Here is a 27201-nt window from a genome sequence, read left to right on the forward strand (position 1 = left end):
TCAATAAATTGCGTTTCACAGATGTCCTAGATTTAAAACGATAACTGAATTTTTTTTTCAACTCGGCATTAAAATAGCAGCACTTTAACTATAGAGACGTTTTGGTATTTAAGTTGAAAATTTAATTTGGACGTAAAGAGCAAATATCATGTAAATCTACACTTATTCTCGAACTTTACTTTTTGCTCAAATACTTCATATATAGATTTGCTTCATAATATTTTCACTATTAAATGTAAATTTAAGGAATATCTGTATGCCAAGGACATCAGCGATAGTTGAAAATGTTGGATAATACATACAGAACGTGTTTCGCTAATTAATAATATGCAAATAGCATACCAAATTTCCTGTTTCAATGAACTAGTGAGAAGTAATAATGTAGAAATACAAAAATCATTATCAAAATTTATAAAGAATTTATTTAAAACTGTCTGTCCTTTTTGAATCCTTCGTGTGTTTTATATATTGCTGACTATATGTTTTTCTCAGTCTTTTCTTTTTTCTTTATATATTGATTTATTTCTTGACCCTTGACTGTAATTTTTGTTTGTACATTGTATATATACATGTATGTACCTCTTGTACCAGTGATCTGGTTTTGAGCGAATAAAGAATTGAATTGAGAATTGAAATTGTTACATCTATATATAATTGATGTTCTGCCATACTGTAGAAACTAGGCAATGATTTCTTAATTACTAGTTATAACGACAACATATAGATCTATATACTAGTATTACATGCAACAAAGAAAATTGGCTGTGTAAATTCAATTTTGATCAAATCAAAGCCCCTGTGCGATGGAGAAACAAACGGAGATCAATGTTTTAAAAAAATCTTTTAATTGCAACAATACCTCGATTATCCAAATCAATTTATGCAAAATCATTGCAGCCCGGAGGATTTGGATGCTTTATACATATAAGTTTATGTTTTGGTGTATGGAATTGAGCTGGGAGAAGTTATACAGAAACTTCCTCCAGTAATTCGGATTTAATCTGCTCAACCATTCAATACTCTCTCCCTTCTGAGGGTAGGATTGAACTGCAAAAGGAAGTTTAATAAAGGAACACTCTTTGAAAATCTTCTCATGTACAACAGTAAATTGATATGAAGGCAAACTAAGGATGTGTTAATTCAAGTTTGTTAAAAGTTTTACTCCAATAGCAGCAGAGGGGAACACCCCATGAGGATTTTCATCGGAATATATATGAAAAAAAATCCTGAAGTTTTTTCCCTTTTTAAAATCAATGCCATTTATTTGATATGCAAGAATCTTTAGTGGCTGACAATTTATTCATATCAAGGTTCTCAGAAATAAGTTCGGGCTCCTCGTTTATTACATTTTTCGTTGTTATTACATCCATTGTACATTTCGCATTGTAACAGGGCTACAAGGAGGGATCCAAGATTTCAATTACAAGGAATCGTAAAGAATGGATTTTTTAAATGATTTCTTTTGACCAACAGATGTGTAAAATCAAGTGATACATCAATGACATACTTATTAAAGCAATCATTTGTCCTCGAGGTCAAAATGCGATAGCCCGTAATTATACATGTAACAATTCTTTTCGTACAATGTACACAATTGCGTCATGAATATATAAAATATAATTCGATAATGTACTATCGCTTTAAAAAAAATACAGCTATGTTGATAGTATTGTAACAATAACAAGCAAATAATTTTTTAACTTAAAGTCATATATATTCTTTAATGTAAATTGCAAATTATAATAAAATTTATGCATACTATTTGGTACAAAGATAAAATTAGGAAAAATATATATATATATATATATAAAAACCAGTAAACAAAGATCCCGTTACTATATCATTTTATAATCAATGTTTGTTAAATTGTTCAAACATCGTCTGTATTACTTCTCTTCAATTCAGAATGTTCTTCTGTATCTGTAACATCAAAAATCAATTGCTTAAAAGAGGGGATGACATCACTTTAACATTGATTTAGCACTACATGGACTGTTGCCATAAAAAATCCAGGAATGTTTTAGGAATTTAAGTCCCAAATAACAAAGCACCTTTTTCTTAGAACAGAATAAAAAAAACCTCGTATTTATGCAATAGATTATGTAAATTATCAGTAGTTATTGTCTTTTTTTTATTCAAACAAATTCTGAATCGAAACATTTAAACAAAGGAATTTTTCGTTGACAAATAATTTAGAATTGCCATACCCTTCTATAAATATAATCAAGAAACCGATGGGCATCTTCGATCATCTAAACATTTGACCCACGAAAGAAGATATAAGCTTATTTAAAAAAAATCAATAAACAAGTGGTCGTACATATGTAACCTAACCCTGTTCTTCCTAGGGGATCATTAATTGAACAATCTTGAATATGCACTATTTGAGTATGTTCCGATATACATGCATTTCTTTGACAAACCATGGAGCCCATTGGTGCTCCAAAGCAACTTGGGTCTTCACAAAATGAAGATGCTTTGGTATCAAAATGACTAATCATGGCTTTTTTCTTGAGAAGAAATCTCTAAATGTATTCCTCAGTTTATGCATAACATCAATTTCCTGTTGTCTCCCAGCCCTATATCCTGCTGAATTTATTTTTACAAACGTGAATTTAAACTATATGAGGATGTTTAATATCTCATGCATATGACCTACTTTGGCCTTGTTGGTCTTTAGATTGCTTGTATGTAGTTTACGTCTAATTCGAGATAAAAAAAAATTTCATCCCAGATATAAGTTTGATATCCTGTTGTGGCCAAATCCTAACCTCGAAGGTCATGTTTTGAACAGATTTGTATTTATACTACTGTACGAATATGATTTATAATCATTATGGCTTTACTGTTCTTGAAAAATTTGAACACAATTTCTTTATGTCCTTATGTTTTAACTATGATCCTCTGATGTGTCCCAAACCTCCTCTCCACTAGGTATCCTTCTTTGAACTTGAATCTATTCTTTGTATTATATATATGTAATTTTTATCTTTTTCGACAGGATGGTTATCTTTCCTTGTTTGTTTAAAGATAATTTTTATTCATATTGATGATGAATTTGTATTGAACCAAAACAATTGTAATGAGAACATGTATTCTGATATTTTAACAAGATCCACGATCTTTGAAAAGTGTAATATACCATTAGAAAGAACTGTTAAAGACACCACGGTAAATAACTATGGACATAAATTAATTTTTGTAGGAATAATGAAATGTATATTGTAAATAGCCGTGTAGGCAACAACAAATTTAAGGGAGACTTAACTTGTAAAAATAGCAGCACTATAGATTATGTTTTAGCCAGTGTGCAGATTTTTGATTTGTTTATCGATTTTGACGTTGTCGAATTTTGTAATCTATACTCTGATGTACATAATGCCTTATCAGTATCTTTATATAGTTGTAAGAGTGTTATTTTAATGACACAGGTGTAAATCACTCAGGTGTAAAATTATGGTGTCCTAACAAATCAGCAGAGTTCTGTTGTAATATTTAAACACTTGCGGTAAATAACATTGAAAGTAAACTTGATGAATTAGGCGGTGATAATACTCATGTAACAAAGGAAAAGATCAACCTTGTAACACGTGATATATGTGACGTGTTCTTAAGTGCAGCAAAAGAAACATTTGGATATCACAAAGATAGAAGGGCTGGGGTTAATAATAATTGTAATAAACAATGGTTTAATCGGGACTGTAGAAACGCTAGAAAAAAGTTTCATCTTGCTAAACGTATGTATAATCGAAATAAATCGACCGAAAATAAGTGTAATTTGAATGTTATGAGTAAAATGTATAAGAAAACAATGGATGAGAGCATCAAAAATGATAGAAAGAAAATTGCCAAAAAACTCAAATACTTGCATTCTACAAATCCCAAAGATTACTGGAAAATTTTGAATAGATCTGATAAAAATAAGAAATGTGCTGTCGATATAAATGACATGTATAATTTTTTGAAAGATATGAATGACGATAATAATTGTAATGTTGCACCTAATAACTTAGATGAACAGGAAGATGTAACAAATTTTTCAAATGATTTCTCATTTGATATCCTGAATTGTGCTATCAGCGATGAAGAAATACTGAAAAGTGTCAAAAAGCTTAAAAATAACAAAGCATGTGGTTTTGACAAAGTGTTTAATAAACATATAACTTCAACAATTACTATATTTCTACCCGTTTACAGAAAACTGTTCAATTTAATATTTGACTCAGGTACCGTACCGGATGAATGGTTGATTGGCATTGTGAAACCCATTTATAAAAATAAAGGTGACCCAACACAACCTGAAAATTATCGACCCATAACATTATTGAGCTGTTTAGGAAAATTATTTACAAGTATTTTATGTACACGATTAGAAACATTTGCTGAAGAAGTAAATTTAATTAATGAGAGTAAAACAGGGTTTAGAAAAGGGTACTTAACTTTAGATCATATACTGTAAACGTATTATATTTAGCGGTGTATTCTATTTAGCGATTTTGGCGGAAAGCAGAGTCTGCTAATTCAAGTACATCGCTAAGTGTCTTGTACATTAACTTTTATAACTTGCAAATTCAGACAGAGCTAAATCAAATCTACGCTAATATGTTGAAAATTGAATTTCCGCCAGATATCGTACACGCCAAATGTAATACATTTACAGTAGTTACCTTACAGTTTTTATGTCAGATTTTTTTTCAAAGAAAAAAGAAACTTTTCTGCGCATTTGTTGACTTTAAACAAGCTTTTGATACGGTTTGGAGATTTGTGGCATAAGCTATTTAAGAGTGGAGTCAGTGGCAAATGTTTTAACTTCATCAAAAATATGTATATTGGAATTAAATCTATGATAAATTTGAATGGTACAACCACAGATTACTTTAATTGTAACGTTGGAGTTCGCCAGGGTGAAAATCTATCGCCTTTTTTATTTTCATTATATATTAATGACCTGGAAGAGTTTCTCTCTGACAGAGGTTTTATTGGTTTACAAAGTATAACTGATGCTATTGAAGAAGAATTATATGTGTATCTTAAGCTTTTCATTTTGTTATATGCAGACGATATATACTGTTATCATGGCTGAAACAGATGTGGATTTGCAAAAGGCTCTAGATGATTTTTTATTTGCATTGTTCACAATGGAAACTCAATGTTAATGTTAGTAAGACAAAAATTCTAGTGTTTTCTAAAGGACCAATGTCAAAAAAGGTATTTTATTACAATGATAATGCAATTGAAAATGTAAAAGAATTTAAGTATCTTGGGATAATTTTTCACACTCAGGCTCATTTTGTAAGGCCAAAACACATTTATGTGAACAAGCACAGAAAGCAATATGGTGTAATAAGGAAGATAAGACAATTTAACTTACCTTCTGAATGTCAGTTAGATCTTTTTGATAAAGTTGTTGTTCCAATTTTGACTTATGGCTGCGTATTTTGGGGTTATGAAAACGTTGACATCATTGAACGGGTACATTTAAAATTTTTAAAAACATATTTTCCATTTAAAGAGTAGTACGCCCTCGTATATGGTGTATGGGGAGACTGGGCGATTCCCATTGTATATTACTATTTTTACAAAAATGATCTCGTACTGGTTAAAATTGTTTATCCCGAATTCTTCAGAAAACAAAATAGTCTGTGTTTTGTATAAATATCTATATTCTCAATATTTTCAAGGAGGTCCAAAAACCCATGGGTAGATTTCATTTATAAAATTTTAACCTCTTGTGGGTTCTCTAACATTGGGTATGAACAAAGTTCCATTGACAGAAATTGGATACTTGCAGCGGTGAAGCAAAGATTGAGAGATCAGTTTATTCAAAAATGGCATAGTGATATTAAAAATTCATCAAAAGGTCAAATTTACAGAATTTTTAAGATTGATTTTGGATGTGAAAAATATCTAAGTATTTTACCTAGTAAACTCCAAAAAATATTAATAAAATTTAGAACCTCAAACCACCACCTCCCAAATGAAACTGGTAGATGGTCAAATATTCCATTAGATGAAAGAGTTTGTAAATTGTGTAATACAGGGCAAATAGCAGACGATTTTCATTTCATTTTAGAATGTAAAACACTGAATAGTATCAGAAAGAATCTTTTACAACCCAGATATTGTAAAACGCCAAATACACTTAAGTTTTGTGAAATTATGTCAACGACAAATTTAAAATCTTTAAAAAACCTTTGTATATTTACATCTAAAATAAACGACACCGTCTGTCCTCCATAATTTAAATGTTACCATACCCTCTTTTCTTTTTCTTTTTTTTAAATCTTTTTTCATTGTATGTTTATTGCTATACTTTGCACATATGTTATGCATCTCATTTATGCTATTGTATCATAATTATATTTATTATTTTTCTTACAATTATGATGAATAATTTATACATTGTACCTCATGTACCTTATACATTGTACCTCATGTACCACTGATGTTGGTGTGAGTGAACTTGAATGAACTTGAACTTGAACTTGAGGCACCAGCACTTCCGACAGAGGACCGCAGACCTTATTCGGCACTTAGAGCCATTGAGAAGCTAGGACTCTTTTAGGTGCCAACACCTACTGCTAAAGATCTGTTCTATTTCAAGTTAAGTTTTCTGGGTTTTTTTCTTCAGATTTCTAAATGTTACATCTAAATCTGACGTGATTCTCATCTCCCATCGAAAAGTGACGTTCATTCTTTGAATAATTAATACTTCGATTCATCATCGTGAAAATAAACACAAGTCATTCTACACGTATATCAAAGAATATCGTTTTATAAAAAACAAGTATTTCAGAATTTTTTCCATACCTGATCTATTCCTCTGTTTCTTAAATGTTTTTCGACACATACCCCGCCGAACACACAAAACTATGGCAATCATGATTAGAGCAATCAAAACTAAAGAGAAAACAATTCCCGAAGCAAGAGGTAAACGTATATCCCTTTCGTTGTTGACAAATCTGAAAAAAAATTAAACCAAAAAAATTGCAATTCTGATTATTGCATATTAAGGATATGCCAATTTTGCTTACAGTGTGCAAAAAAAGCTTTAAGGTAATTCCACCCTCCTGTGATTTCATAGGTTTTTGCAAAAACTGTAACTAGTTTAAGTTTATACCTAATAGAAGAATATCTTTTGGAAGAATGCTTTACATTAGGTGTGATGATAAATATTGTTAAGTAAAAGAATTTTTAAAATGCATATTTTCTTTATTTAATCAATTATTCGATCTTTAAAATATGTTGATAAGTACAATAACCCTTTTTACGGTCTCTTCATTCAAGCATTTGCTTCATTGTAAAACAGTTTCCCTGATATTCACAATTCAAAAGTATCTTATTAGTAGGACGTATTTAGGAACATTCAGCATCAGAATTATACATTTTAACAAGTTTTTATATATTTTTCATAATACTGTTTACAAAAAAATGTGCGATTTGGTTTGTTGACATACACTTCTGTTTATTTATGTTTCGCATCTTAAATAATATGGTGACCTATACATTTTTTGCTATAATTGGGAAATTTAAAGTAATATACTATATTAAATGAAAATGTATGCATTTTTTTGTACTTTGAACCATTAAAATTGTGAGGGTGGAAACACCTTAAGTGCACAATATTTAATAATTAAAAACTATCACTCTTCAAAGTTCTAAGAATTTGCAGCAGTTAAGCAAACTCGACACGGTTGAACAAACCAAAAAACAAAAATTTTGTGTCACATTTCAGATAGAGAAATTAGCTACATGTATATACCAAATAGGTAAAAGCCCCAATAATCAAGAAGAAATTACTATGACTCTGCTGTTCTTCATAAGAACATAGTTCCCCTTATATTCACTGGGTGCATGCACGAAAAAGATCCCTCACTGCTCAAGGACATAAGTGCCATGTAAGCACTCCGAAGACAAGCGGTACCATCTCAGTATGAGTGTAAAATTCTCCAACATACAGACGGGCAAATGGGCTTTGCTGTTCTTAGGAAGAACATTCTAAAAGATTTTTCCTTTAGACATTGCTTTTAAAAGAACCCTTGTGGTACCCACCACCTTTCTGGGCCATTATTTAAAATTTATCATTCTCCACTATTTACCGAAGCTTATGTACAAGTTTTATATTTCCTTGCAAATTGGTTGATATTCCGTGAGAAGCTAGATTTTGGAAACATGGTATTAAATTTCCTCATAACATGTACATGTACCTCCCTTTGAAATAAGGAATAGCTTTTTTTAAACAAACTTGAATTTTTAGTACAAAGTTTCGCAAGTTTTGTTGTGCCCAGTGGTGTTTGAGAAGAAGTCGAAAACAGATGATGAACAGACGGACGGGCGCCAGACAACTTTTCTAGATCTGTTTAGGTGTTTTGTCTTTTATCAAATCAATACAAACCTAACACTTGTCGTTATTGGTACAGTGGTAGAGGATATTGAATAACTCAAGCTACTGGTAAGAATTAGATTCCTTTCTTCTGTGCTAGACTGGCCAGTAGACCTGACCACAAGTTGATAGCAATCACGATCTACAAAAATGCAAAAGGTTATTATAAAATATTGAAAGTATTTTTCTTTATCTGTGTATATCTGGTAAACGGATATTTGGACATATAAATAAAAAAACTACTCAAAATTATTTATTTTGGGTTTTTTATTTACTGATAACAAATTTATGATAAAAATTGCATTACTTCATCATTTTGTGCCCACAGTGCACTTATCATAGAAGAAGTGGTACGTATGTACTTCATTCTTGCTGACACTTAGTCCGAAAAATCTGACGTTTTCCTGGGTTTTTACGGTTTTCCTGGCATGCAAAATATCAAAATCGTATGAAAAAATCAGGAAAACGTAAGATTTTTCGGACTAACTGATACTGAATTTCAATCTCTACCCAGAGTTATCGTTCCACTAATACCTCTGACAATGTCTAAAAGAAGTACGAAGTCAAATGATTTTTTTTTAATGTTTAAAGTGGCCAATAAGAAGATAAACACCCTTACATTTCTGTTTAATGTGTCAATGCTGCAAGTCTGTTGTCTATAAGAACTAAATCATGTATATATATCAGTATTAAATTTTGTAAATTGAATGTTCTCAATATCCTACCGAGATATAATCCCTTGTAAGATACGGCCGCGGAAAAGCTATATCTGTTATAAATTTTCATAAAATTGAATGAACTTTGATTTAATGCAAGTTTATTATGCAACAGGTAAATGGTACCGTAAGTTTGCCATGAATCTTGGTATCTAGACATTAACAGAGGTGTTGTAACGAGGCGTAATACACCATCTCGTGAGAGATTATGATAATATTATTAACGAACACAAATTGAACCATGAATGCAATAGCTTATCAGAATCTAATGTAAATTTTTTTTTTAAATATTACAAGATTGTCCAATTAACCTTTATAATATTAGTACAAAAAATATTTCCATTTTTAATACAGGTCATACTAATATGTTTACTTCTAAAACATTTATCAGGGCTTTTTAAGCGGTTAGCTAGCTAACCGCTTTATGGCATGGGCTCCAAAAAACCGGAAACTTCCATAAGGCGCTACCTATCGACATCGCTTTATGGCACGTAACCTTATCCTTCTGCAACCAAAACCGGAAAATTTCACAAGGCGCTACCTATCGACAACGGTAACTTCAGCAAAGTGCTTCCTATGATTTGTATACTGTTGGCGTAATACGCCCCCTGGTGAGAAATTGACAATATGCTGTGTACGAAGAGTGGCTATTATAACGATTATATCGAATTCTTATTAATATTTACCAAAGCATTGACAATACTTAGAACACTAACTTCAAAGAACTGAGAATTTGGTCCTTATTACATGTACATCGTGCGATCGCGATTTATAGCAACTGTTAGTTTATTTTTGAAAGTTGAACGATACGGTTAATTATACAGCAGGTTGAAGGTTATTACAGACTGCAAAAACATCAGCAAATCTCTCGATTGAGTTTGATTTTCCTTGCCAAAGTATTAAGAAACACCATTTATTAAGTTAAGTAATACCTGAAAAACGCTGTTATAAAAACACCGAATATTTCTGTAAGGTTTACACTTTTTGTAACGTTTTTACGAAAACAATAGGATTACCTCCACAATGAAACGTTTGTTTTCTTCTCTTTTCTTCGCTGTCTAATAAACAGTAATAAAAAGTATTACAGAAACAGAATGTCTGTTTTTTTTTCTCTGATGGCATTGGACAAAGATATGCATACTTAAATATCATTTCATGCACTTTTTTTCGGCACATATAAGATGAAAGCATGCTAACCGCTTTTCAGTACTTTCAGTACTTTGATTAAATTAGTCATGTTTGTGCATAAAAATTCCGCCCTGGTTATAAACAGATAAAAGCCAAAGGCAAGGACAATTCACCGACAAAAAACACTGAGAGGGTTATGACTCAAAGCCAAAATTCTAATCATTCATTAATTGTTTTAAAACTCTTCTACCGACTTTTATAAGCTGAAACCATAGACGTTTGGGTCAAGGATACTGTATAATATTATATTTTCTATTTTCTTCATATAACCTAGAATGTCAAAGAAATTTTATTTTATGCACGCTTTAAAAATGGCATATCCCACTGTATAATTAAAAGAAACAGTATTTTGGGATATGTCATTTTTAAAGCGTGCATAAAATCAAATTTCCGTGACTTTCTAGTGTATATGAAGCAGAGAAGTTTACAAAAAACTAAAAATTAACACTGCGGACTGAAAAAAAAATATTACGAGTATAGTTCAAATTTCCTCGACAATACCGTATAAGTAGAATTTCTAGCGAGGATTTAATTTTGGCATTATTAGCGAGGGTGCTGACATCGCTAAAATTGAATATCGCTAAATATTAATTGCTTGTTAATTGTAATAGATTCTTTAATTAGCATTTTAAAATCGCTGAAATTACTTCTCGCTAAAAATAAAATACCAGATTTTGGGTAGAAATCGCTAAATTTGCGTCTCGCTAAAATTTCCACTTATACGGTACATTATATAGAAAATATACAGTACCCTTGACCAATCGCCTATGGCTGAAACTTAAAAAACGAAATTTACGGCAAAGTAAAAAGGAATTTTATATGAAAAAAAAAACATAGGCGAAAAAGGCATAAAAATAGCCTACACTTTCAGGTATACAAAAATTGATTTTCAATTTCTGATCGATGCGAAGCATACAAATACTTAGTAAAAAGTAAACACTTATTTTAGTAAAAAAAAATACTAAAAATAGTATTTATTTACTAAATAAAGTCGTAAGAAAATACTTACAGACAACGGATGAATTTCGATCAGAGAAGCTCATTTGAGGCCTCAATTAGAGTGTAGTTAACCGTGAAAATGTCGATCTTCTTTTTCATGCGCCCGGATCGATAGCTCCGAGGCGTATATTGTTTTTGTCCTGTCTGTTTGTCTGTTTATCTGTTTGTCTGTCTGTCTGTTGTCAACTTTAACCTTCGCCATAACTTTTGAACCATGAAAGATAGAGACTTCATATTTGGTATGCATACTCCACCAATGAAGTTCTTTCAAATGGTACCAAGGTCAATGACCTTGTGACCTTGACTGTGACCTATTTGCTAAAAAAGCTTTTTCGAATTTTCGCCATAACTTTTGAACAATGAGAGATGGAGACTTTATATTTGATATGCATACTCCACCAATGACGCTCTATCAAATGACACCAAGGTCAATGACCTTGTGACCTTGACTGTGACCTTTATGCTAAAAATAGATTTTACAAACTTTCTCCATAACTTTTGAACCATGACAGATAGAGACTTCACATTTGGTGTGCATACTCCACTAATGAAGTTGACTGTTCTTCAAATGACACCAAGGTCAATGACCTTGTGACCTTGACTTATCTTCTGAAAATATTTTTTTGAACTTTGTTGCCGTCGGGCGCATAGTGTTTCACAAACACATCTTGTTAAAAATACTTTAAGTATGTGAGAGTTTCATTAAATTTCATTAAGTGGTATAAGAGGAGATGCAATTATAAGAGATTGGTATGCCAAAGCGTAACAGACGTATAAACATAGAGCTAGACAAACGAACATCCTGAAAACTATATACCCAGTCCCTCCCACTTTTCAACGGGGGTACAAAAATGTCTGGATTTTCGTTATCTGTTGGTTACTTACATTTATATGTGTCCGTTGACTTGTATCTCAGAGGACATGTGTTTTCTGTAAACACACCACAGTCTGTATTCTGATTCGCCTGGATGACGCCTCCACCTTCGTTGTACTCTGTACATCGTCCTGTTAAGTATAAAGAGTGGATTTAAATTTAAAAAAATAACACGGAGATTTTTAAATATTATATGTTTAAAGTTGTTCCTTTTAAGGCCTAGATACTAAATTGAAAATATAGTTTGAAAAAAACGTTATCTGTTTAATATTAACCGACACATTATGTAACATAATAACAAAGATCAAGTGCGTTTGCGGCTTTTAATTTTCAAAATAATACATTAACATGTGAAATCAATAAATTTCTTAGGGGTTTATTTTTCGTTGATTTCTAAGTATAAAGAGACGTTCGAATTCATGTCCATCACGAAAAGTAAAATATTATGCTATATAACAATCCTTAATTTACGAAATCAAATCCCCACTAACCCCTAGGTGTTCATCAAACCTCGAAATTTGACCTCAAAAAATTGAGTATTTTACAGTATACGTTACAAGAAAACACAATCATACATACACAATTCATTACTTTAAATTTTCTTGAGTTTAATTATTACGATAGTTTTTACAGTATACAAACCGTTAACGATGAATTTAGGTACCGCGCACACCTCTATTGTGACATTGAGGAAATGATTTGGAACGCAGTGATAGACTAGAGAGGAGGTACTACAGTCTTGGGATAGGGAGGAACAGTTCTTTCTTAAAGCCGCTTGATTCCAATCCCTTTCATTTTCTGGACAATATTCTACCACATCGGCTGAGGATATGGATGCTTCACAGCATTCAGTTGTCTACAATATCCGATCCAGAAGTACATTAATAATACTGTAGACGTACTATTTTCAACCGGGTCATAATTCCGCGAAATCTCTATTTCTTTTTAATCCCCGGGTTGAAAATTACGTGGATTTCTTAGACTCTCACTATAGTCCCTGCAAGTATTTTGAGTACGATGGGATAAATTTCCGCGTACAACTTGTGACCGCGTACATAGAGTAAATTAATAACACGCAAAAAAGTACCTCTACGGTCAGTACTGTTCTATATCGTTTGAAACATTTCAGTAAAGCTTTAAATTTTCAACAAAGTTATTATTTTTTACTTTGATAAAGATAAACAGTATACATTTATTACATATACATAATTATATTATCAGACTGCAACCAAATGACAATATTTATACCTCCAGGACGCAACACCACATTATCACCAAACCCACCAGTCGAGTAATCATTAGAATTCAACATACGTCTGAAATACATGATGTACATATTAAAAAAGGCAGTTAAAAGGGCAAAATGAGTCAAAATCATTTCTTTCTTTTAAGATATTTGTAGCATACAGAGAAAAACTTATGAAAATAATGAGTACATGTATATAGCTAAGATATGTCAATTAATCTGCAAATATTTCCTTTTCTAATTTTTTTTTCTCTGTGATAACTCTTTGAAAGTTAACGGAGTTGATTTCTTGATAATTCTACCGGAATGTAAATTAGGAAGGTCGATAGATCAGGAGCCAAGGAGGCCTAATACGCATGCAAATCTCGCGCGCATCTGTCTCTGTGTCTGACGCTAAGGAGGCCAAACATGCATGTAAATCTCGTGTGGCTACCTTTGTGTTTGAGGTCAGTTGGCGAGGACCATTAGAATTGACATGGGAGTCTTCGTGTAATTTAAATCTATGTCTACATTTTAAAAATCTAACCCATGTTTCCCACTATCGTTGATGCCCTGGCATACAATACTAACTAGACAGTGATTCCTTAAGAAAAGACTGTACAATACAAGTGCCGGAAAAACTAGGGTTGTATATACCGTTTGGTTGTTTCGTGTATGTCAAGGTCACACCACTTTTATTTTTAGCTCAAACTTGTAAACAACATTCAACTGGAGCATGCCAAAGGTGAGAAATATGTTCAGACAACTTTTTAAAATAATAACACCAAAATTTTTGGTCTACTTACTTTCATTCGTGGATACTTGAGACCGTTACAGTTACTATGGAAACTTATTCAACTTTTCTGCGCACGCATACAATAGGGAGGAAGAAATACCTTAGGTATTTTGCAATATTTTCTTTATGGAGGATACTGGAATTATTTTTACTTTTATTTTTCTCCATAATAATAAAAATTTTAGAATCTAAAACCTGTAATGTTCTGAAACCTAATGCTTTTAGGAATGGAACAAAATTTACATGGTTCATGCAAAATTTCTACATTTGTCAATTTTCCATCCCCTTTATGCATTACGGTGTCTCTTAAACAGACTGAGCAATGAACTACATATTATACACGTATAATACACGTGGTACTAAGATCAACTGGACGAAACTAGGCAAACGTCAGTATGTCAACGATTTTTTTCTGCTACATTAACTTGCCTAAATCACAGGTACTTGTGGACATAACACCCCCCCCCAATATTTAACCCTGGGGCTTATTGGGCATTTTTCTCCAAAAATTATATCTGTTACACTTATTCATCATGTGTACAATAAGAAAAAAATCGTAAAAAACCCAAAATAATCGCTCCACAAAAAAATACCCTACTGTACATTATAAGAGAGACCTCTTTACGTAATAAAACGTTGTAGTTCATAGACACTATTTATAATATACAATAGCCTTGCAGGAACCAATTATTGGAGTGCACATAGAATTATTGTCCCCCGTTTTCGCGAAAGTGAGGGGACATTAAATCTCATTCGTCTGTGATACTAGGACTTTCATATTTCACTTATGTATTCTTTGTGACAAGACCTTTCATTTCATATCAACAACCTTGACCTTTTGACCTTGACCTTGGAAATTTTTCGCACTAATGGAAAAAACTTCAACCTTTACCATAACTTTCGAATGGTAAGGGCTAAAGCTTTCATACTTCACATATGTAATCCTTGTGAGAAAACTGTTCATTGGATACCAAAAACTTTAACCCTTTGACCTTGACCTTGGAGTTCAGTGATGATTTCTAAATAACTGATATATGATAGGGTGTTCATATTACACACAATATGTCATCAGGGGCGGATCCAGGAATTAAAGTTAGGGGGGCGCAAGACTTAGGCAGGGGGTCTGGGGGCCGCCTTGAGGCCCCCAGTGGGTCCAGGGCAAAGCCCTAGTGGGGGCCCAGGGAGCAAAGCCCCCAGAAGCTCTTGGATTCTAGAGGTTTTGTAGGGTAAAAATGAGGTCTACCGAGTAGACAATTTAAACATTTTTTCGACAAAACTATGTTCACGCTAACCGCTAACTTTGACAATTTTAGGGGGGGGGGGGCGGGTGCGCCCCCCCCCCCTTAAATCCGCCACTGGTCATTAAAAATGACATCTCACCCACAAAGACACCGAAAGCGGGGGACCACAATTCCTTGAATTTGCTTGTTTATAAAGTTGCAATCGATTTATTGAGAAAGGTTCGAAATAGGAATATAATCAGGAAATGTTAGACCTATTTAAATAACAGCATTTACAAGATGTGTTTGTGAAACAATGGCGAAGGTTAAACATTCTCAAATGCAAATCACATACATGTATGTTAGTACCCAGAGTAAGGCCTTCTCACAAGTAATACAATTTTGAAATATAAAAGCCCTAACAATACCTATAAGTATTCAAATTATGGTTCAAGGTTAAAGTTTTTTGCAAGTATAGGTCCATCCTCACAATGTCAAGGGTTTGTGATTTCTCGAACTCCACACAAACACAAACCCTTGACATTGTGAGGATGGTATAGGTCAAACATCAAGGTCAAGATCAAAGGATCAATGTTGTTGGTTTCTAAAGAAAGGTCTTGTTACAAGGGTTACATATTTGAAGTAGAATGCCTAAGATTTAATACTTCAAAAGTTATGGCCAAAAGTTTAAGGTTTTTATTTTTAAAAAGTAAGTTAAACTTACTTCTCTGATTTAAGGAAAGCAATGGGTTATTGACCACTACTGATTCTCATAAAAATGTCAAAAGCCAAATAATGTTTCCCACTCCTTTTGTGTACCATAGCTTTTGAATAATTAGTTTAGTATATTATATTGAACGTAAGAATACAAAATAAGGAATTAATAACTAATTTAATTCACTAATCGGCTACCAAACTAACATTCTTTCAAGTACAATAGGATAAAAGGATAATACATATACATGTACACCCCCCTCTCTCTCTTCCTCTTATATGCCTGTATCTCCTAGGTCTCCGGTTTTTTTTTCCTTTCTCCTATTTACGACAGTCTCTTTCTACAATAGTTATACAATTAAACAGCAGTCTAATCCCATTGTGGGACTTGGAGACCGGTCCTTCGGTTGAAACCGTATAAAACGAGGTACCGTGTCGTACCGCGTGAGTGTTGGCACGAAAAAAAAATCCTCACTGCTCAAGGAAGTATACCAGGCACTATATACCTTAGTGCCGAGTAAAGGAGAAAGTTTTTAGCTCTCCACTGGCAAGTGGTGACGTCTCCATATGAGTGAAAAATTTTTGAGAGGGGGTCAACAATATACAATCAATACATTCAACTTACCGGCTTTCTCTAAAGGCGGGAATCTCGTGATATTTATTCATGCTATCAATCGAGTACGATTGAACGAGCTGAATCCTGCACATATATCGTTTCAATCAGATGTATCCTGGTAATAATGTTTTTAAATCATTTGAGGATCGAATCAAATGGATCTATATAACGTTTTATACAGACGGAATATTTAAAGTGATAAAGCAATTTAATCTGTGTTATGAGCCCTAGCTGCCTTACAGACAACACGGACAAGTACCGGTATTTAAAAGGAAATCCCCTGTTTCTTATTATACCTACACATAAATGTTTACCTTTTCAATTTAAGATCAAACTATGTAATACCATTTGTGCACGAGTGTATGGCAAGCCCTTTTACTATTTATTCGGAAAATAAATTTTATCTTCAAATTACAGAGATATCTCTCATTTTAGAGAGATATCTCTTAAAAAATAGAGATATCTCCCAACTTAAAGAGATATCTCTATAAGAAAGAGATATCTCTTTAAGTAAGAGAGATATCTCTTATACTTAGAGAGATATCTCTTTTACTTTAAGAGATATCTCTTTCTCCTTGAGAGATATCTCTTTCGTGAAAAGAGATATCTCTGAACGTTAAAGAGATATCTCTTTCATCTAAAGAGATATCTTTTTCACCTAGAGAGATATCTCTTTCACTTTGAGAGATATCTCTTAAAGTAAAAGGGATATCTCTCTAAGTTTATCATAAGAGATATCTCTCAAAGTGAAAGAGATATCTCTCAAAAGTGTCTACAAGAGATATCTCTAAAGCAAAAAGAGATATCTCTTTATTGCAAATAGATATCTCTCTTCATTATTTTTATTAAAATTCCATTTTAAATTACTTCTCCCTTTACCGGAAGTATTTCAAAAGCTGAGAAAACTCGGTCCAGAGTCTGAAAGTGCTTGTCACGTAACTGGCGGCGTTCCTCATTTCTGGGGTACCTAACACATGCCTGACATGGATTTGTGTATAGAGTTTAGCATGTTTCTGGTTTACGCAAAGCTTTTGGGGAATGTTAAATAGTTTTACTTTTACAAAGCGGAATGTGTAATGTCTCCGAATCAACTATGTACGAGTTAACTTTATGTTTTGTTTATTTCAAGAGTTATTTCCCGTAGACGTAGTTTGGCAAGCGCCATATTTTACACGTGCAATTGTGACTTTGTAGCCCTATGGTGTAAGTACACTTTCATTTGATATAAAATTAAGATCTAAGAATTCATGTGTTAAAGCGCAAACCTTGTAATGTCAAATGTTTCAGCAATTCATAGGCGCTTGGGTCAAAGATACTGTATTTTTTCTATATAATGTATTATCGAGGAAATTCGAGCTATACTCGTCACATTTTTTTCAGTGTGCAGTGTTAATTTTTAGTTTTTTTGTAAACCTTTCTGCTTCATATTCACTAGAATGTCGCGGAAATTCGATTTTATGCACGCTTTAAAAATGACATATCCCACTGTATACTAAAAAGAATCTTTTTTTTTAGAGACAAGCATGCCATATTATATGGGTTTGTAGATAAATTATTGTAGAAGAAATAGGTGTAAAAAGTTTACCCGTGCATTTCCTCTTAAATTGTAAATGAGCATGATTTTAAGGGAGGGGGTACTCCTTGTAATTTGGAGTAAGATACCTTGTGTTATTATTATACTTTATGTCAAAAATTTATTACAGAAGCTGCATTTAACAAACTTCCGATCTCTTAACATGACCATATTTCTCACTTTAGAGACTGAGAGTATGTTCCCTATTTATAGAGCATGGTTCAAGGATTTTGAAATTTTCTGTCTTTTCACATTCATCCGCATGGCACGTTGGTTTTAGCGTCTGCTCTAGAGTCGCAAAGTACGGAGTTGATCCTTACGTCTTGGGTTTGAATCTCACCATGGGATGTGGAGACTTGTCCTTGGAATGATACAGTATAAACCGTGGCCCAATATCACAGTAGATATTGACTCAAAAAAGATATCTTCCTGCTTAATGGCCCTGAGTGCGGAGCATAGGACAAAATTTGCAGCTCTCCACCGGTGTTTCCATATGAGTGAAAAATTCTTGAGAGGGATGTTAAACAAATCTGTCTGTTGAATTAAGTCATTGATATTAAACAATTGTATACATTAAAACTTATTTTATAGCAGAGGTACAAGAGAACCATGCAGTAACACAGATAAAAGATGCAGTTCCTAAGAGATCCAAAGTCGGCAGCTCCTAAGGCTATACTGACTGAATTATCAGCATCCAAAACAAATTGATACAAATCAAATACAGGTATGAAATTGATGCAACAAAATAAGTTCTAGGACAAATATTAAATTTATTTTTTGTAAGACATAGCATATCAAAAAATGACAAAAAATTCTGTGATGTCCAGGGATTTTTTACCCCCACCCCACCTCAAGGTTTCAAACATAGACCCCTTTATTCAACTTTACTGTCATCTTACCTCACTATAAAAATAGGGTAAAATACCCTTGTTTACAGATTAAATGTATAATAATTATATATACATGTATGGATTTTTTTTTCCAAGATGACTAATATACTAGTCAACAATGGCCATCTTTAAAAAATGTTTGTTTGATGTAGTTCTACCCACTTTTATCAAGATTAGTAGGTAGGTATCAATAGTTTTTTTTTCTTTTGCCCTACAGTATTGAACAAATTGATAACTGTCATATTTGAAACCATGCACATACTCAGAAATCTGTTGATATTTTCATTACTATCTAGAAAGACTTTATAATCATAAATAGAAAAGCATCCTAAAAATAATTGATACCTTATCTTTAAAACATCTATGGAATTTAACGGGGGAAAATTGAAAATTTTGAAGTGCCCAAAAAATGATTGCTAATGGGTAGGGGCCATTTTAACAGGTCAGTCAGAGTAAAACAAACAAATCTGTTTTTTATACCCCCTTGTCCATCTGTCTAGCTGTCCATCTGTCTGTGCAAATGTGTCCGGTCCATATCTTTCTTACGTAGGGACATAAGAATCTACTACTCCATACAAAGATTGCCCATGATCCAAGGGTGTGTCATGACCTTGACCCAAGGTTTCATTTGGGGAAGTTCAAGGTCATTTGAAGAAAAAGTTCATAATTTGTGTCCAGTCCATATCTTTCTTATTGATAAACTTGGTGGGTTCTCATTTCACACAAAGATTGCCCATGACCCAAGGGTGTGTCATGACCTTGATCCAAGGTCATTTGGGGAACTTTAACTAAGGTCACTGGAAGAAAAAGTTCATAATTCATGTGTGATACTTATCTTTATTATCGAAAAACTTAATTCTGAAAAACCCAGCGGGGGGTATTTTTTCCCGTTTAGACAGTTCTAGTTATTGTTGGCCTGAAAATGCAACAAATATTTTTATGCCTCCTTAGAAATTATTTTTATGCTGGGGCATATAGTCTGTCATGAATACGGCTGGGGCATTTAGTGTTTGTCATGTCCGTCTTTCCATCACACTTTGCGTTTAGCTCTGCTCAATGCTCATTTTCAAAGAAACTATCCAAGATAATTATTTTCATCAAACTTCATACGCATATAGATGTTGATGAGAGCTGAGCAACTGTATCAACATTCTTTGACCTTGATATTTCCTTTGACATTGACCTCACTTTTTAGGTCACCTGAGTAAATCCAGGTGACCTATTGTTATCCGTTTTCGTCTGTCGTCGTACGTCGTTCGTAAACTTTAGAACATTTTCAGCTTTTTCTCTGCAACCACTGAACCAATTTCAACCAAATTTGGCACAAAGCATCTATGGGTGAAGGGGAACAAAAATTTAGAATTTCATGATCCCTGCCCCCCTGGGGCCTGAGGGGTGGGGCCAAAACCACTAAAAGTAATGCAATCTTTAAAAATCTTCTTCTTTACTCCTGGACATCAAGCAGTCAAACTGTTTGCATGATTGTAATCAGCATTGAATCCTCTACCAAAATTGTGAAATTCATGGCCCTGGGGTCAGGGGTTCTAGTGCTAGGGCAGGGCTAAATAAGTATACAGTGAAAATGCATTATTTCTTTGAAAATCTTCTTCTTTGCTCCTGGGTATCAAATAAACTAATCAAATACATAGTGATGTTGAATAAGGATTCCTCTTCCAAAATTGTGAATTTCATGGCCCCAGGGTCAGGGGTTCTGGTGTTGGAGGGAGGGGGGCTCTATTGATTATATAGTGAAAATACATGAGTTCTTTGAAAATCTTCTTCTCTGCTCCTAGGTATTAAATAAACTAAGTAAGTGCATAGTAATGATGAGCAAGAGTGCCTCCTATAAAACTGTGAATTTTATGGTCCCAGGGTCAAGGGTTCTGGTGTTAGGGCGGGGTTCTATTGATTATATAGTGAAAATTCATTAAATCTTTGAAAATTTTCTTCTCTGTCTCTGGTTATGAATTAGATGAACTACCTATATAGTTATGATGAGCAAGGGCCCTTATCTTGCAGAATTGTGTATTTTAAGGCCCCAGGGTCAGGGGTGGGGGGGCTCTTCTTATATACTGAAAATGAATTTATTGTTTGAAATCTGCTCCTTTGTATTTATAAAACATTATTTATTTTTTATAGGCAATTTTAAGGGTGCTTTTTAAAAATTTGTGCAATGTTTAGACCTAGGGTCAGGGGTTTATGTCACAGTGTTAGGGGCACTACTGCTGAATATTACTGATTAGTTGGAGTGCTTTTTTGTTCCCCAACCCTGCGTATGGGTATTCAGTTACCAAGCTAAGCAACTGTTAAGTGTATTGTTATGATGATCAATGGTGCCTCCTTCAAAATTGTGAATGCCATATAGCATCTGGCTTAAAACATGAATCAAATTCATACACTGTAACTGGAAAGTTATTGCATAATGCTCAGGTGACCTATAAGGCCCATGGGCCTCTTGCTTACCTTGACTTTTCCTTTGACCTCACTCTTTCTAAATTAGTTTAAAACTTTATATGCTAATACATACTGATGAGAGCTATTCATTTGCATCAACATTTTGACCTTGACCTTTCATTTGACCTTGGACTCACTTTTAACAAATTGTGATTAAGTTAAATATAAAGAAACCATTCTTTATATTATTTTTCAAATTTCATATGCTGATACATAATGATGAGAGCTTTTCAACTGCATTAACATCTTCGACATAGGTCCTTCCTTTGACCTAGAACTCGCTTTTCTCCAATAAGACAATTAGCGTTAAAACTTCATATGCTGAATTGCTGATGCATACTGATGTAACCAATTCAACTGCATCACTTTTCAAGATATTCTGAAATTTCACACAGTTACACAAATTCAAATTTTCATGTTGCATTACTGATATACCCTTGGCGGGGCATTCATGTTCTATGGACATATTTCTACTGGTCTCTTTTGTGAATAATGATGCATTTACGAAGAAGAATTTCCATTCTTTTTCTGAGGTTGACTCATCTAGTAAAGTTTCCCACTTTTCTTTTTATATGCCCGGATCTGAGGTGTGTATTGCTTTTGTCCTGTCTGTTGGCAACTTTAACCTCTGCCTTAACTTTTGAACCATGAGAGAGACTTCATATTGAATATGCATACTACACTAATTAACGTCTTTCAAAGACACCAAGGCCAATGACTTGTGACCTTGACTGTGACCTATATGCTAAAATAGCTTATTTGAACATTAGCTATAACTTTTGATTCATTAAAGATAGGGACATCATATTTTGAATGCTTTCTCCACTAATTAAGCTCTATCAAACAACATCAAGGTCAATGACCTTGTGACCTTTACTGTGACTTTATTGATTTAAAAACCATTTTGAACTTTTGCCATACATTTTGAACCATTAAAGATAAAGACTTCATATGAATCATATATGATATGCATACTCCACTAATTAAGCTCTTCCAAATGACACCAATTTCAATGAACTTGTGACCTTGACCTATATGCTAAAAATAAATTTTTCGAATTTGTAAAAATGTCGTTGCCAGGTGCAAAGTGTTTCACAAACAAATCTTGTTTTGAAAGAGTTTTAATATTTTAATTTCTGTAGAATTTAATGTTACATATAAAAACCAAAAAATATATTTAAAATCAAATCATTTTTATTTCAGTACTTTGTGACAGTGGGAAGACCGAATTTAAAAAATGGACATGGCACAATATTACTGCATCAGAGTTCAATCCAGGTTTACTTATAATTTGAAGAAAAACAGTCAAGCATCATTTGGAGCTACATATGTCACTGCCTTAACAATATGCCAGCTTATACATAACCAAGCAAGCACAGTGACCAGTTGTACCTATGATGTTGGAAGAGATCCTAAAAACCTTCCAGTACACTCATCACTACCTGCAAAGAAATAAAAATTCAAATGACTTGTATCAACACTTGTGTACTTCATCTGGCTTGTATTTTCAGTAATCATTAGCCTTTACACTTTTGCTTCCTTCAAACAAAATTGCATAAGTACTAACTTGCAGGTGTAAAATGTTTGAAACAGTTTGCTTGTCCCAAAGGAAGTTGCAAATTAGCAGTGCATGAGCAGTTGATTGATGTCACAGTTCCACTGGCAAAATATTTGTAGCTGAATGGTGCCATATAAAACACTTTTAACAAGAACTTGGAAACATCCTAGAAGTGAGCATCTACAAGAAATTAAGTGAATGCTTTCTTGAATGTTAACAATGTTATAAAATGCTTGTGTACATCCTATATATTTATATATACAACTAATTACTCATGTAACTACCAAATATACAAAAATTAAACTTCCTTAAATTTGTTCTTGATGTTTATTTATAGTGTATTTAAATAAGTATCCAATATTTGTCTTGTTATACTGAAGGATTGTTAAGAAAATGTTGTTTGTTGAAACAAATGTGCAAACAAGTTACATTCTGTACAGATAGCAATTTTTGTGGAGAACCTATCAACAATATATTTTCAATCGTTGGGATGTACTGTTAGGCAAACAGTAGGAGAATTATACTTGTTAACAAATGTATTTTATTGATCAAATTTCAAATAGATGATTTAATAAGAAAGCAATGACAAATTTAACTAGAATTATGGTCCATTGATTTTTATCACCATGGTGTGTGAGCTTTTGTGAACTTGATACTGAACTAGTAAGTTTGAAATATTGAAGTAAAGAAAAGTGCAGCCCAAAAATTTATCTTGTACCTGATTTAACGTAGCTACGGATAGCGATCACGTGACATTGCATGTGAATTCTAAATTAAGAATTTTTCGGTTGGCTTATTCCGGAAATGCGCATAGTTCAATATGGCGGACTGCAAGTTGTAAACAACGTGCTCCGAGAAAAGTACAAGAGAAACGTTATAGGAACGCTCAGCTGTAAAGGTAGATCAAGTAAATTAGAGCGAATGAGAGAATACACATCTTAAGAAATAGAAAACTATAAAACCTTTTATGAACTAAAATGTCTGTGTATCGCAAACGACCGACTAGCACCCCCTATTCCAAAGCAGACGACGCTGCTGGTTTGAATCTCAATCATGATATGACATGGATGAAATCGAAAGAGGGACGAAGATTTGCTGAGATGAGGAACTTGACAAATCAGTTTATATGCTCTCAGTCACAGTGATATCGTTTGTATCTTTTCCAAAAACTTTGAAAGCGATGGTGACTAGGTACTTGATTGTATCAATACATTAGGCCTACATGTAAATGGGTCTGATAGTACTGTATTATTTATGGATTTATCGACACTTTCCACGGGAAATCCCGGCCCCGAAAGTAATACGATGGAGAGGCTTATGATCACTGTTGATATCAACTCAAAAGTAGCTCTTGGTAAGTCATATCTATAGATATTTACATGACATACTTTCATGATAATAGGCCTATTTTAATTCAGCATTAAACTTCACCCTTATGAGTATTTAGTAAATTCAGAGAATGTAATAAAGGGACTGTCATTCATTTGATGGGGGTGGGAGGGAGGGGCAAATTTCATGGGTGCCAGATTATGTATTTACAGTGAAGGACAGATAATTTATTTTTATTTCCAAGATCACTGGGGGCCTAATTCTTGTCAGTTTGTACCTAGGATATATTTCTATTCAAAAAATTCTACATTTTATAATCATTTAGGGTATTTCGATTCACCTTTAAAGTATTTCAATTTTGACGTAAAAAATTATTTTGGGATAAAACATGTTTGAAAAGTATATTAATTTATCAATAATCAGGTAAATTTTGTGTATATTATAATTATTTTTGTTGCTCTGAGTGAGTGTTTCAGTTTGGTAAAATTTACAGTAGCCCTGCAGGGCAAGTTTAAAGGCATGTTTAGTAGTCCAAACTCAATATTCAGTTGTCGCGGGCCAGCGGACTACCCTTAGTGTAGAACCCTGGACAGATTATTTTTGTTTTTCTTCACTGGTAAAAACTGTGTCAGTGTGGTAAACATTGAAACTGTTAACATGTTGTTTGCTGGTCTGATGAAATTGACAAATCTTTACATTACTGCTGCTGTATAGTTAGAATATTGGCCAGACAGTGGGGCATTTTAATTTAATGTTAGATTTACTGGTTAAAAAGTGATTTGCCAATCAACTAATATGATTAAATTTTGGTTTTGCTGGTATACATGTATATTTATTTGATCTATTTTTTTTCAGCCATCAAGATGGTACTTTCTGGTATAGGACCACCAACCCATGGCAGACCAGGGGATCTTGATGTCAGCATAATAGTGATTATGGTTAAGTCATTTAAATTTTGCTTAGTATGATAAATTTAATATTAAGTGTAGAAAATTGGCAATTTACATGTATGAGGTGTAAATTTTTGCAAGTTATATATACATGTATGAAATTTGTAATGGTTTGGGCCATGGATATATATCGTCCAGGGTAGCTCAGTCTGTATAGCACATGACTAGTGATGCAGGGGTCTCAGGTTTAATTCCCGGTCCATCCATACATTTTCTCTTTTCCTGTTACATATACATGTATATGTTTTTTTCACCGAAATTCTATATATAAGATATAGACATTGTGAGAAATATATTTTGATGTTGACTGCAGATAATATTGTATTTGTTAAATTTTATAAATTACAGATAGATTCATCAGTACAGAGTACAAGGTATATGAATATGAAGTTTAGTCCATTCATGCTGATGATGATTCAACTACTGCAGCTCGACGGAAGAATGATTTTCCACCCCTTCCAACAAAGAGCAGGACAAGAATCGCTTGTGGAAAATAAACTAACATAGTCAATAGACTACTTTTCTTTGTCAGCTTTATATTACCGGGTACATGCATCTCTTGATTGAGTGTTACATTTAAAGTGGAAACTAATCACTACACATATAGATTTTTTTTTCCATTTTTCATATTTAATCTACCCTGTTTTATGTCTGGTGTGGTAATAGATCACTCCACATGCAGCCTTTCATGTTTAATGTACTATGTTATGTTTTGTATATGTCAGTTGCAGTATTACACTGAAGTAGAGTGTAGATTATTCTTTTTTTAAAAAAAATGTATGCATAATTTAATGTCGACTTGTGATGTCGGGTTCAGTAATAGGCCAATCAACAGATATTCTCTATTATGCATAATCTACACTGTGATTGTTTTTCAGGCTTTTTAAAAAGCTGCTCCAAATATTCATGTAGAATCTTTTTTTTCAACTTTTTATATAAAATGTCCTGCATCAAGTGTTTTGTCCCAGTGCAGCATTGTCATTTTGTTTTTAATTTTTAGGTATACGTAGTTTATGTAATTTTATGTCTCAGGTCAAGGACGGTTTTAGACTAAGCCCATTTCATGTTTTTTTTCTCTGTTTAGCGTCCAACCTTCAATCAAAAACCTACCTACATGTACCTATTTGTATATAAAAATATAGCCTAAAAAATAAAACACAGAATGTACGTGTATCATGTCTATAGTTATAATAATAGTGTAAATCTGAGGATTTTATTTCATCAATCTGCTTTTCTGGCAGAAATATCTATTCTTCAGCAAAATCAAAATAATAAATTTAAATGCCTAAAGTACACTACCTATGACATATTTATTGTACATATTTGAGAAATTGACAGAACTCAAAGATGTCAACAAAAATAATCAAGTGCAGGGGTTCTGATTTTGTTTGATTGTCTGATACATGTAGGTGTCAAAAACCAAGGTGCGATTGGATGCCAAACAGAAAAAAGACTTGGAATGGCCTATTAAATGTTATTATCCTACCTGCTCATGGAATAAAATGACTTTTGATCAATTTGAAAGAGTACTGATCATATTTTTTCAATGATATTCTTATTATTCTATGAAATAGAAATTTGTGAATTTTGCAGTGCTATGTCAGATGGATTTCTTTATTCTGTATGACCAAAATGTATTTTTCGACAAATTAAGTAGAATACATTTGACATGTTAATAATTAGGGGGATTTTTGACATTGCAATGAAAAAAATCAG

The 27201-nt window shown here is 33.1% G+C and overlaps 2 protein-coding genes and 1 long non-coding RNA gene across 3 annotated transcripts; 2 read left to right on the forward strand and 1 right to left on the reverse strand.

Moving 5' to 3' along the window:
* Window positions 1-1797: 1797 nt before the first annotated feature.
* Window positions 1798-16759, reverse strand: LOC134235198 (uncharacterized). Its single transcript, XM_062717325.1, has 7 exons — window positions 16741-16759; window positions 13409-13476; window positions 12803-13016; window positions 12172-12291; window positions 8396-8525; window positions 6811-6962; window positions 1798-1920 (listed from the first exon to the last, which is right to left on the reverse strand). Exons 2-7 carry the CDS (start codon window positions 13457-13459, stop codon window positions 1871-1873), a joined length of 717 nt encoding a protein of 238 aa, XP_062573309.1. The 5' UTR covers window positions 13460-13476; window positions 16741-16759; the 3' UTR covers window positions 1798-1870.
* Window positions 16760-18858: 2099 nt separating this feature from the next.
* LOC134235204 (uncharacterized) lies at window positions 18859-23523 on the forward strand. The gene is made up of 2 exons (XR_009985355.1): window positions 18859-19028; window positions 22852-23523. It is a non-coding gene; the product is annotated as an uncharacterized LOC134235204 (long non-coding RNA).
* Window positions 23524-24178: 655 nt separating this feature from the next.
* LOC134235209 (uncharacterized) lies at window positions 24179-26019 on the forward strand. The gene is made up of 3 exons (XM_062717347.1): window positions 24179-24560; window positions 25391-25473; window positions 25834-26019. The coding sequence occupies exons 1-3, from the start codon at window positions 24461-24463 to the stop codon at window positions 25990-25992; spliced, it is 342 nt and encodes a 113-aa protein (XP_062573331.1). The 5' UTR covers window positions 24179-24460; the 3' UTR covers window positions 25993-26019.
* Window positions 26020-27201: the final 1182 nt, after the last annotated feature.

Source organism: Saccostrea cucullata, unplaced genomic scaffold (assembly GCF_032062105.1).
Source record: "Saccostrea cucullata isolate Sc308-1 unplaced genomic scaffold, CSIRO_AGI_Scuc_v1 ctg610, whole genome shotgun sequence".
Classification (NCBI taxonomy): domain Eukaryota; kingdom Metazoa; phylum Mollusca; class Bivalvia; order Ostreida; family Ostreidae; genus Saccostrea; species Saccostrea cuccullata.

Bases quoted from the DNA above. Each gene is read 5' to 3' on its own strand.
- LOC134235198 (XM_062717325.1), bottom strand. From the start codon at position 13,459: ATGATTACTCGACTGGTGGGTTTGGTGATAATGTGGTGTTGCGTCCTG. The intron at 12,292-12,802 runs GTTTGTATACTG...TATACTTAACAG, and splicing joins ACCTAAATTCATCGTTAACG to GACGATGTACAGAGTACAAC. The intron at 6,963-8,395 runs GTTTGTATTGAT...ATTTTTTTTCAG, and splicing joins CCAATAACGACAAGTGTTAG to ATTTGTCAACAACGAAAGGG.
- LOC134235209 (XM_062717347.1), top strand. From the start codon at position 24,461: ATGGATTTATCGACACTTTCCACGGGAAATCCCGGCCCCGAAAGTAAT. The intron at 24,561-25,390 runs GTAAGTCATATC...ATTTTTTTTCAG, and splicing joins CAACTCAAAAGTAGCTCTTG to CCATCAAGATGGTACTTTCT. The intron at 25,474-25,833 runs GTTAAGTCATTT...TATAAATTACAG, and splicing joins TCAGCATAATAGTGATTATG to ATAGATTCATCAGTACAGAG.